Source organism: Primulina eburnea, chromosome 18 (genome assembly GCF_022965805.1).
Source record: "Primulina eburnea isolate SZY01 chromosome 18, ASM2296580v1, whole genome shotgun sequence".
NCBI lineage: Eukaryota > Viridiplantae > Streptophyta > Magnoliopsida > Lamiales > Gesneriaceae > Primulina > Primulina eburnea.
In genome coordinates, this window is record NC_133118.1 from 2,327,143 (window position 1) to 2,340,651 (window position 13,509).

Below are 13,509 nucleotides of genomic sequence, written 5' to 3' on the forward strand. Positions count from 1 at the left end.
TTTTTTGTTTCTAAGTTTCATCTCTAAAACTGAAAATATAAATAATGATTTTATACTCAATTTGGATCAATTGATATAAAAAAATATATAAATTAATGTCGGCAAGTGATTGTCAAAGAAAGTTGAGATCATCTCATTCTCAAGCTTCCTCTTGAGTTTTCTTATTCCGTCTATCAATTCTATAATATTTATGAGGTGTTTGTTCTCTTGTATTAAGAGAGAGTGTGTTCTCTTTGGAAACACAGTGAGTGTTTGTACACCATAAAATATTATATTGGAATTCTTTTCATCTTGCCACGGTTTTCACCCTAATAATTTTTAAGGAGATTTCCACGTAAATCTCGGTGTCCAGTTTATTTTTTATTTTCATATTTATTATCTCAAATTACCGCACATGAGACCGATAATTAATATGTAGATTAAATATTTCTGTATTCAAATTTATTGAATTAGTGGGCTCAAATTGTTTTGTTTTGGTTCCAAAATACTAATTACACACTCAAATTAATTTATGAACAAGTGAGTGAATATAAATGTTTTGTGCCCACACACATATGTATGGTAATCTTTGATATTAATATATTTTTCAATTTTATACTCAAAATCTTAATTTTATACCAGTGTGAAACAATTAGTACTTAAATATGATATCTTAGTATCATATTTTAATATTTTGTGTAAACTCATTTTTAAATATGGTGATAAAATTTCAACCCGACTCATTTAAATTGTTTATTTAAATGAATTCGAACTTTTATCGGTATCATCGCACCCTTTTGATTCCATTTTTTTTTTCCCAAAAGCTGGAACATGTTGATCTAATTAAATTCTTTTGCAATCCAAGCAAGTACTTTATGAAATTTTATTTTAGCTCCTACTATCTAAAGTAACACCAAAAAAATAATTAATTTTTGACGCATAAAATGAGTTGAACCACAATTCAGATCAAAACTCCCTCCCATAATTTCCAAATCTTCAGTTCTAAAAATTATATGTTAATCGCTTCTATTACAAAGAATAACAAATAATAGTCATTTGAAATGAAAGAATTGAGGGCTAAATATGCAAAGACTTCATGGTTTCAACACGAACTTTCCTGCTTCATTGTATGTTTTTTCCAAAGTCTCAGCTCTGTTTACTTTGAAACCTCTGATCCTCACTTCTTCGGGTAATGAAGTATCTTTGTAATCAACATCTTCCAGGATCCACCCCGAGTTGCTGACGGACCCCCCTACTTTAACCTGGTTCGCTCGCATAAACAACAACAATGACATTGGCACAGTTAAATCGTCGTGGATAACGTGTTTGAATCTATCGTTGTGGTTTATTTGTTATTGCAATAAGAATTCAAAAGTGAGATAATCTAATCACTCAAATATCGAAAATCCATCTAACGATCACTTTCCTCTCATATTTCATCACATAGAAAAGTTCTTTTGAGGCAAGATTTGTCATATTCTAGCAAAATCAAAAAAACGTATGAAATATGATTGAGTAGGATTTTACTGAATGATTGAGTCTTTCCAACTTTTTCCCTTACCTCTGCGCTGTCAACGGCAAGTATAACAAGAGCACCGTCTAAGCAGAGATCTTCGAGGTAAATATTTTGGCCGTTTATGATCATAGAGGATTTTTGTGAGACGGAGCAATTCCCACTGATTTTGCTTCTAATACTTGAAATTGTGAGCCCCCATTTAGGCTTCCACACAATACGAGGCCATACTTCCACCTCCTGTCCGTTGAATACATGGCGAATGGGATCATCAACCTTAACACCAGCCTGTACAAAATCAACAGGATTTTTCACTTTATGTCTAAACAGTGTATTGTTTTGTGAAATCTCTCATTACCACATAGGCACTAAAACGATTTTTGTAGGAACAACATGAAGATAACACTAAGATGTTAAAGATGGTCTGAATATGTTCAACCAACTTCGAATGTTAGAAGCATGGATGTGGGGAAGGAGAGGAAGCCCAATCCTATTTGCATCGAAGGTACTAAGCAGGACTTTCGCATGAGGTGAAAGCACATTGGAAAAGAGAGATCTCTACTTCGAGACGAAATCTTGTCACGTGCAAGACAATTATGACATGCTAAAGATTTATATGATGAGGAAAAAAGTTGGATTCAAGGAAACGAAGAGGCGTGAGATTAAAATCTCACTCTTTCCAATCTAATTCATGCATAGGTTTCTTGGAGTTTGATTGCATGAAAGAAGATAATTCTTAGGACTTTCATGTTGTGTCTGCAGCAATGAATGTTCGATTCGTATTTGGTATCACGGTCTTCTTTTCCTCTCAGTTTAGTTTACCTCAAAATTCACAAATTACATAATTAATCACTAACCGAAAGTAGAATCAGGGTTCAACATTCTCATGACAAAATAAAATTTGGATTTAGGGCTGAAAGTTAAGATGGGATGAGCAAGTTTGACGTCGCCAACCTCAACTGGTTTGGGATTACTGTTTGTGTAACGATAATGCTTCACATGATTTTTCAACTTAGTCAAGTCTTTAATAGAAATACATACCTTTCTCAAAATAAGGCTGTTTGCCCTATATATGGCCATCTCTCCAGAAGTAGCACTATGGTATGGGTTGCCTTTAGGTACCTTTAAAAGATTTGCAAAACATTAGAGGAGATGATAAAAGAGACATTGTCAAACAAAACTTCCAATGATTTTTTTTAAGAAAATTAAAATTTAAAAGAAGAAAGGGAAAATAAAATAATGAAGTTAAATCTGATTGTAAAACAGCATAATATCATCCGATTATGCAACCATGCAGAATCAGATACAAGTTTTCCACCATTTTTTGTCAGTGACTAGATAAGTTTTATAACATATTGAACAAAAAAAATACAAGCCTTCAATAGCACGACAACTAAAATCATTACAGCCAGAGTTCCATCACATGTGAGCAATATCAATCAATACCAAATATAAGAATAAAATCCACTGAGAAAATATCATCGAATGGTGTTTTATAGATTAGTGCAGAAACACATGTATGAGAACCTCAATTTTCTATTCCATAACTCTTCAAGTGTCATCAGGAAGAAAAACCATAGGGACGAGTAAAGCCAGTCTCATATTCGTGCGTGACAGCCACGGGCAAAATATTTTGGAGCAGCAAATTTTAGGTTTCTTAGTAATAACTTCTATATGAAATAAAAATCGCACTCTGACAGATCATGCAAAGCATCGAAAAGAAAAATCAGTACTTTATGTTTTTTTTAAATATATTCACGCCGAGGGGAAAAAAGACCTAAACTATTTTCAAATTACTACTTATCCGGTTCAAAAAATTGTCACCGGTCCATGCACGGGGATGAATTTCTTCGAGAGATTGGAGGTTTGGTGGCTTGGTGCCACCCCAGTAGCTGCATTGGTGGCAACACAGTAGTTCTGATGGCACATGAAGGCATATGAATAAAGTCGAGGAGGGTATTATTCAGTTGGAGTCCGCATGCAGGACAGTCTTAATGGGCCGTGGATGTAGGCACAATAATGCTTATTAACAATCAAATAGTGTCATACCTTAGCAGCATCTTCAGGATTGTTCTTCACAGGCGCATAAGCAAACCAACTCTCCATCATCTGTTTGGTTACACAACAAAACATTAATAGTTTACACATGGAACTATTAACAAAACATAAAGATATGTAGTTGAGAAGGAGAATTTAACTCGAATTCAAAGATTAAGAAGCCATAGCCTCTACTCACAGTAAATCCAACTCTAGCTGAAGGTGGAAGCGTCTTGGGATAATCTTGCATCATACATTCAAGTCGAGTAGAGGATTTGAATGCAGTTTTGGTAGAATCTTTGTATCTTAAGTTACAAGGATCAAGAATCAGTCATTATAAAATCGTATTAGGAATCTTCATGGGAATCATTAAATTTATCTTATTAGTCCATCCAAAAAGAAATATAGAGGCATTTTTTTTTCTTGTTTCCAATTATTTTATGAATAACAGAGTCAGAGCGGTCCTGCGGTGTAAGCTGATCTTGTGAAGTACCATTCCATCACAACTGTAGTTTGTTATTCAAAGAAAAGAAGAAAGCTTACTTGGGGTTAACGAACTCCTTTATGGCACCCCCTGTTTTTGAAAGCTCCTCCATGTAAGGGCCAATTTCAAAAATCAACTGCATCTCATAAACTGCCAAGTCAGGTCTAACTAGTATTTCTAAAAACACTTCGAACATGAAGAAACAAATGACGATGGAATAAAATTCAGTTGATTTCTTTGAAAATGAATGCCTCAAAATGGCCTATTGCTGGATAAAAACCCGTCTAACAAAGAGGCCCAGAATGTCAAAAGAACTTTGGCATTATCCATGCAGGATGAGTTCAAGAAACAAAAAACCATCGGTGATTCAAAAAATGAAAATAAAAATAAAATACATACTTGGTTTATGTTTCCTGGGAAGGGGGAATAGCCTGTTTCAGAGTTGACATCTCCCTCAGGATGCCCACTACCTCGCAGCAATGGATCAAGTTGATTGTATTCCACATTGATAACCATCGTCCTCCCTTGGCAAAGTCAAACAAAATTATACAAGCTATCCACCCTCCCAAGCGGTATGCATCAATATGTTATTAAACATACCATCTTGATGAGTGAGCCTTGTAATGCCTCCAATAGCTTCTTTAGCTTTTCGAGGAACTGCAAGAGAATTAACGTGGTACTCATTGGTGGCGCTAACACCCAGTGCAGCTGGAATTGCCTGTAATACAGAACAGTGAAAGAATAAGGTGTTTGCTTCAGAGCCAAAAGCACTAACCACTTATAACATACACAACATCAGATCACCCCCTTTCGACAAAACCTTGAATAGAAGACCATTAGTATCTTGGAAAAACAAAACCCATTTGCGACCGGAATCATGCCTGATACAAAGAGCACGCAGTAAGTTTCACAAAATAAAGCCAATTCTCAGAAAGGAGAAAACGTTTCGAAGAGTACGGTTAACTTGTCCTTCTGCATACAACGTGCCATTGATAAAGCTAAATCCATGGGCTAAACATACCATTCTTTAAGGAGTCCACTTGAGTAAAGAAGTGAATGAACATCACCATGACCATGGGGTTTTGTCTGAAAATTTTGGAACAAAGAATCTCAAAAGGTATATATATTTTTAATTGACATTAACTTCTTCATTGTGAGCTGACCTATCCGATCCTTGAGTGAAAAAGAATTGAACACGGAGCCTAACCTGGATTTTGTATTTATTTTGAGGATCCACAGCTAGCCTGGCGTCATTATCATCTAAGCAGGCAACTTTTTCCTAGAAGTGGTTAAGGGAAAATTTTGGTTATTTCAGCACGTTTTGGGCATACTGCTGAACAGGGCAGACAATATAAGGTAATTACCTGCTTAAGTAATTTTATTTGTGCCGGTTTCATCCCAAAATAAGAATTTGACTCTAAGAGATTTACGGTGCGTAAATGAGTATCATCTGATGTCATAATGGCCAGAGGAATCTCTTTCGGTCCTTCACCTGTCACGAATCAATAAAAATATATGAGACAACTGGCTAATACATGCTAATTATAAAAATTACTCTGTTCCATCCAGCAACATTACTAGCTTAACTCACTGATTCATTATGTTGTCAATAATGTGGTTTTGTTAGGGACTTAGGTACATCTGGCCATAATAATTTGGGCCGAAGTTATTATCTAGTTTAGAATTAACGTCTTAGGGAAGGGGCAAAAGAAACTATAAGAGTGTGGAGTTGGTTAGAGTCGAGCACACTGCTATTTTGTTTGAATGAGATTACTAGCTTAGACTAGGGTAAAAGAGAGAATCTCTTTGCACAGAGGTCAGGTCAATCGATGGGATCTACACATTTCCATTATATGCCATCAAATTTCAGCTTATCTCTTAGTTTCCTGTGTTGATTACTGTTGATAAACCGATAGAAATATGTGGTTGTAACAGGCTTGTATTAAAGTCAACACTATGAAGGATATTAGAGGCAGAAATATTTATACACGCGAAAATTGGCATGCATGTATAATGAGAATTGGAATGTCACTCAGATAAACTGAACACTATATTGGACAAAGGAAATTGTTAATTATAACTCTACAACTGGCGGATAAATAGTGTTCACCTAGTAAGATCAATTCCAAGTACAGAATTTATGACCTAAACTCAAATGTGAAAGATGACAACAATATATATTCATCAAAAAATATTTTTCCATGTACAAGGAGCAATTTCTGAAAAAATTTCACAAGTTTTAGAAAAATATACAAATGATGCAAAGAGTGCTGGAAGTCTAGCACAAGTAAACATACATCTTCACTAGTAAAAGTCTCTGCTGCCTCAATTAAGATTTATGAAAAATCCAAACTTGCCCAAAACAAATTGATAAACAAACCTCGGGTCAGCCTGCAGCTAGCATCTTGTAAGGCCAGTATATACTCGATGTAATGCTGTAAGAAACATGTTCCTGTTGTAGATTCAGACGGCAGCGCCACCTGGAAAAGACAAGACAATACTGTCAAAAGAACTAACACAAAAATTATTTTATTAATTGTCAACAAAAATGGCATCATAAACATATATTTCAAAAAATATCCATGTCATGTTAGACTTTACATATAGATCACACAAGTCAATACTTAAAAAGAAATTATTCAACAAATTATGAAGTATAACCTTTATGCCGTTGTATCCAAGACGTTCTCCAAGACCTCCAGCGACAAGGACAAATGCAGCCTTCCTAGCTTCCCGCACGCCAGCCTCTTCATATTGAACAAAAGTATCATCACAAAAAGTCAAAACTTCTCCTGATGGAACCTGTCACAGGATGGTAGCAAAATTAACTAAAATGCTGGTTTCAACATTACAAAAGTGAAAATTCCTAGATAAAGATTTAAAACGGGAGCCGATAGAAATGAGGTACAAAGCCCATTCTCACAAATCATTGATAGATTATGTTACTTGACAAAAGGAGACAATCGGCTAAAATAAAGAGGGATAAAACCATCTATACAAATGCTAGAAGCTCATTTACAGAAGATATTTGAGCTAATAAAAATCAAAACTTTTGGGACAAAATTATGGTATTATTAAATTCTAAAGGCATGGAAGAAGCATGTGCAAATACAAACTTTGTAGCATATCATAAACCACAGAGATCACTTACAGAAGGTGTAAACCCGTCATATGGGTTCTTCCCAGCTTTTGAATCTGCCAAAAGTTCCCTAGCAGTTTTGATATATGATGTCAAGCCCCCAGGATAACTAGAATTAAGTCGAGTGACCTGGGAAAAATAATGAGAATAGTAAATAACACCTCAAATTACGTGATTCTATGGAATGACATTTACATTAACACAAACAGGGAAAAACATCTCATTTCAAACAGAATGCTGGGAAACAAAAGAGATATAAAATGGAAATTTTTTAACATAAACATAAAAGATTGTATACTCTTTCTCCTTTTAAAGCTCCTGTTCTGGTCTATGAGCCGAAAATAAAATCAACAAGAAAATTTAGCTGAACGCAAAATCTAGGACAGCCATTATGATATTCAGCCATCATTTTATGTTAAAATATGATAAGCTAAAATTCTTCGGTAATATATCCAGAGGAATGGCTGCACACACTCAAATTGATATATGTTTCTATCAAGAACCTATTTTTGATCAACTGAGGACTACATATAAAATCTCATACTCTGATCCCGTTATAGAGCAAGAATAAAGAACAAGATCATGAGAAACAAGACCTAAGACTACCACTATAAATATCAATCAGACCAATGCATTTAACAATAAACAAGCCATATCTATGCGAAATTCAACAAGAACGACATGAGAATTCCCATCAAAACTCAAAGAAACAAAATAAACATAAATTACTTGATCAAAAAATGCACGCTTCTGGTCATCATCGACCCCAGGGTTGGACCAATGCTTGAAAAAGTGACTCTGTCCATTTTCCAGCAAAATCTTGGCCAGCTCAACCTATAAATCCGCATAAGCACATCCATATCTCACATTAGATCCAATGCCAAATGTACAACTCAGTTACATTGCACACGAAATTAATTTAACTTCGAATATAATCTTAACCATCTATACAGAAACGTGTACAACACAGAAATATACCATGTTCCATTAGATATAAACAGTTTCCAACCAGAATATATAAATTCCTAGATCACAGTCACTCACAAATCAAAATTCAATTACATTCACTTATGGACACATGAAAGTATCGATTCGAATGCAAATCTTCGGGAATAGAGAGGACCTGTTGAGGCGAGAGAAGTGGGAGATTTTCTCGGAGACCGGACGGTGCTGCGGCGGTCCAATCATCGTCGCCTAGGATCCGGAGCTCGGAGAGACGATCGGCGGTTGATCCAACGGCGGAAGTAGCCATGATGTCACTTCACATTGAATTTAACGGATGCGATCTAATTAATGGAAGAAGATGATGTACGAGGCTAAGAGTACAGACTAGAGATGGCGTGGGGTAGTGCTGTTTTGGCCAAACTTGATATCCAATTAAAATTATTTCCAAAAAATAAAAATAAAAATAATTATGATTATAATTATTTTTATAAAAAATTAAAAGTTAAAATTAATTAATCATTAAAATTTTTTTCAAAGTTTATTATATTAATATTTAATAACAAAAAATATTATATATATATATATCAAAAAATAAAAGTAAAAGTTAATTATGATTAAAATTATTTTTAAAAATAAAATAAAAATTTAAAAAGCAAAAATAAATAATATTTTACATAAATCGAGTCGAGTTTGATATTTAGTTGATAAAATTGATCGTTGAGAGGAGTTCATATGAGTATTTATCATAATCTAATTGAGATTATATCACTTTCATACGAATTGATCCATTTCGAAGTTATGATCTTACGCTTAAAATCTTGATGAGATATAATTTATCTGTTGAAAATGTAATCAGTTTTAAAATGAAGTTGTAATTTTATTTTACTAATTATTTTTTATCAAGTAAAATTATGTTCCGATAATTTTATCTCCTTCAAATTTATGTTAATATAATTATAAAACAACAAAAACTTGTGTGAGACGGTCTCACGGGTCGTATTTGTGAGACGCATCTCTTATTTGGGTAATCAATGAAAAAAATGTTATTTTTTATGCTAAGAATATTACTTTTTATTGTGAATATGAGTGTGGTTGATCCGTCTCACATATTAGAATCCGTGAGACGGTCTCACATGAGACTGACTCTTATAAAACACATGTTTAGAAAAAAATGATACATCAAGAAAAAAAGTTACTTTACACATCTATACTTTATAGAATCTAAAATCTATGTATAATTTAAAATTTTAATTGATATATTAATACACCGTTAATGCAATTCTAACCATTTTATTGTATAAGTATAATTATAAAATTTCATATGATACCATTTAACATATCAAATTTTGTGAGAGAAATATCCGACCAACTCATAAATAAATATTAATTTTCAGTACAAATATGTATTGTGTGTCGACTTTACAAATATGAATCGTGTCGACTTAGATTCGAAAAATCGTCTCACATGAGAGCCTCAACTAGAATAAGTGTCATAAATATTTGGGATTGGGTGAATGAATTTATCTAAAAAAATCGACCAATATTTTTTCCAATCAATTTTCACTATTGAAACGAACAAATTGGACAAATAAAAAATCTTTTTGGTTACCGAATATAGGTTTCACCAGTTTACCTGCTTTTTATTCAAAATCGAAGCCGAACCGATTTTTTTTTAAAAAAAACACTTCAAATTAATTGAATCAAAAAATTTGAACTAATTCGATTTGGTCGGTTTTCAATTAAACCGATATTTTGTTCATCCCTATGGGCATGTGATTTATTTTTAGAAAAAGTAAGTCTAACACATTTTCATTCTAGTCTATCGATATTCGACTGGGAAAGTACATGTAGTCCCAATATTTGTGGGCAAGATTCACAACACTCATTTGGACTATATTTGATTGCCTTGATAAAGAAAGAAAGATGGAAAAAATATATTTTTTATATTAAAATAATCGTATAATTTCTTTTTAGAATAGGTCTTTTGGATAATGTCTCACAAATCTATATACGTTATATATATATATATATATATATATATATATATATATATATATATATATATATATATATGAATTGGTTCGATCCATATCTATAATGAAAAGTGATATTTTTTGCATAAAAATAATACATTTTAATGAGAAAAAACAAATATGATATGTTTCTCACAAAATTGACACGTGAGACCGTTTCGTAAAATGATTTGTGTTTCGTAAGATGTTTTATGTTTATTTTATTGTTCAATATAAGTTTTTTTTATTCTAATAAAATTTCAAAAGTGTTTTATAAGTAAACAAACTTCATGCGTTTGAACGAAATTTGTGTAAACCGTTTTTGAATTTTTTTTTATAAAAAAAATTTCTCCAATTATAATTTTTGAAGTACAATTGAGATGTATTTTTAGATGTTTTTAGAACGAAAGATAATGATGAAATTCAAAACACATTGCTTTTGAAATGTTAAAATATTTTTATAGAATAATTGTCCAAATGCATATTTACTGTTAGAAAAACTTTTAAAATATTTTATAAAATTTTGTAATTTATAAAAACATTTTATAACTAGTTGTCCAAACGGAACCATAATGAATTTAAATCTAAATCTTTCAATTCAAACATATCGATTAAGTAAAAAAAATTGTAGTAAAATTTTAAAATACTTAATGGGTTCAATCTCATGAGATTGAACTTGCAAATACATTTATTTTCTTTCAAACTTTTAGTTTCTCGTAATTTGCGAACATATTCAAATATTTCGAGAAAACTTGAACTCGAGCTAGAAATATTTACAAAAATATTCTTTATATTGAGTCATATTCGGTTAATTTACACTTATAGTCTTAAACAAGTAACTACGTATTTTTTACAAAATATCACAACCAATTCATTGAAATAAAACAAATCAAATTTATTTTACTCGAATATTTCCCTACACGATAGTAAGATATATCAAATTTTATTTTTTAAAAATATATTTTGGACTATTTCAACTAAGTTCAAATAACCTATTTTAAGGCATCGACTTAGTCTTGGTTAAATTTATGACTCCAATAATAAATTTAAATTACGCGTAACTCGGACTTTTACAAAATCCACAAATGAAATATTTCTTTTTTATATTTTAATACTTGTAATATTTAATGTTGTTAACGTACGGGTCAACGTATAAACCAAATTTAACCAAAATCGTGTCTTCTAATTGTTAAAAACTATTAATAATAAAAATAATAAATACTATGCATTAAAATTTAACCCAAAAAAATTAATTAAACTTTATTTTGGTTTATTTAATATTGAGTATGTCTTTTGTGAGACGGTCTCACAAATCTTTATCTGTGAGATGAGTCAACCCTACCGATATTTACGATAAAAAGTAGTATTTTTTCATGGATGACCCAAATAAGATATCCGTCTCATAAAATACGACCCGTGAGCAGGGGCGGATTTAGTGTAGGACGAACGGAGGCCACGGCCCCCCCAAAAAATTTTAAAAAATTTTTTAGCGACGGTTGTGACGGAAACCGTCGCAAAATCCGCGACGATTTTATCAACAACCGTCGCTATATGGCGGTCACGACCCTCCCAAAAAATTTAAAAAAAATTTTTAGCGACGGTTTGACAAAAACTGTCGCAAAATCCGCGACAGTTTATTATAACCGTCGCCATATAGCGACGGTTTTTGAGAAAACCGTCGCAAAATAAACTAAGTGGCCCCCCCAATGCCAAAATCCTAGATCCGCCCCTGTCCGTGAGACCGTCTTACATAAGTTTTTACATTTAATATTAGTGTAAATTGGATTAAAATTCTGGATAGAAAAAGTTCGATTTGAGAAAACTCTTATTTGTTATTTCGACCATATCGATAATTAAAATCCCCTACCAACAAATTATTATGCTAAACATTAGATTATTTTGGTTTTGAGTTCTCAAATTATATATACATGTTTAACACGCTTTTGAGGTATCTTTTAAGGCATAAATAGAATCTAATGTTGATTTAAAAAATAAATTCATGTAAGAACCATTAATTATATACTTGGGACATTTCAGCTTTTAATGGTCATGGCTTCGATTTCTGACCCAATTGGATGAACTTACCGTACAGAGTTTGCACGATGTGGTTTACTTGATTAGAGTAGTTTTGCAGACTGTTATATCAGCTCAGATGTTTATCTAGTACATACTGAAAGATAACGACCGCATGTTTTATCGTAATATTAAATTTAAAAAGTATAATATTTTATATCGTATATCAGTCCAAATGTCACAATTCGATTTCTCTTTTGGGAAAAAAATTATTGTAAGCTCCCAACACGAATTTTTTTAATATTTCCTTCACAAATTCATAATTGCATAAATTGATGGCAAAACTTTTGGTCAACACATATAAACAAAAACAATGTATATGTGTCCGCGTTGAGTAAATTAGTTGACTTTGCACAACTCGAATACGTATAAATACCCCTCAAATTTCGATTCCATTTTTCATACCAAAATTGATCACAAATCTTCATAATTTGTACTTCTCACCCAAATTAAATCGATTCGAGCCAAAAAAAAAAAAAAACAGACACACACACACGGATATACACATTCAGATTTAAAAAAAAAGACATTTCTACTATATTAAAATCTGTAGGTTGACTTCTGAATCATTCGATAATTTACAGCTCTGAGATCAGCAATCAGCGTTACGTTCTGACTGTCGGGACTTCTAAGCAGATACATATAGGTCACATATTGAGAAAATGTTTTCGGGGAGAGCAAGTGTGATTCCAAAACCAAGGAAGCATGTCAGCACGATGATGATAGAAAAAATCGTTAAGATCGTCAAAAAGACTTTCGGGTGTGGTCTCAATAAGAGCCAAACAAAACCATGAGAATCACAACTAGGGAGCTTATGGGTAACATCAAAGTGTTTTTAATACCATTATTTTGCACTGTACAATTCTATAAATTATAAAATTTATTATAGTATTAATTTTATATATGTGTATGTGCGCAAGTGCGCGTGTCTTTTAGAATAAAAAAAATTAGTAGATCTTTTGTGAGACCATCTCTATGTCTATATTTACAATAAAAAGTAACATTTTGGCATAAAAAATGATACTTTTTCATGAGTGACATAAATAACAGATCCGTTTCACAAAATATATCGATCGATCCATATTTCACATTTCGTGTTTAATTCTCACTAGTTTCAACCCAACTAAAAAAATTGCATCCATCGTTACATTATGTATAGATTCAGCTGATCATATGAATCATGCCCAGGCTCATACGTTTAAAGCATACTTTAACATGTTACCGAGTTATTCAAGTTATTACTCAAAAAACAAAAAAAAAAAATTATAAAAGTTTGAAATATATTTATTTAATAAATAATTATATTATATTAACAAAATATTCAACA

The 13,509-nt window shown here is 32.2% G+C and overlaps 1 protein-coding gene across 1 annotated transcript; it reads right to left on the reverse strand.

Moving 5' to 3' along the window:
* Positions 1-901: 901 nt before the first annotated feature.
* On the reverse strand, positions 902-8,495 carry LOC140819662 (UDP-sugar pyrophosphorylase-like). The gene is made up of 17 exons (XM_073179837.1): positions 8,276-8,495; positions 7,882-7,986; positions 7,165-7,281; positions 6,675-6,815; positions 6,394-6,493; positions 5,378-5,505; positions 5,221-5,292; positions 5,035-5,099; positions 4,834-4,894; positions 4,614-4,731; positions 4,413-4,537; positions 4,073-4,149; positions 3,729-3,834; positions 3,542-3,601; positions 2,534-2,614; positions 1,541-1,780; positions 902-1,241 (listed from the first exon to the last, which is right to left on the reverse strand). Exons 1-17 carry the CDS (start codon positions 8,402-8,404, stop codon positions 1,074-1,076), a joined length of 1,893 nt encoding a protein of 630 aa, XP_073035938.1. The 5' UTR covers positions 8,405-8,495; the 3' UTR covers positions 902-1,073.
* Between the last annotated feature and the right edge of the window lie 5,014 nt (positions 8,496-13,509).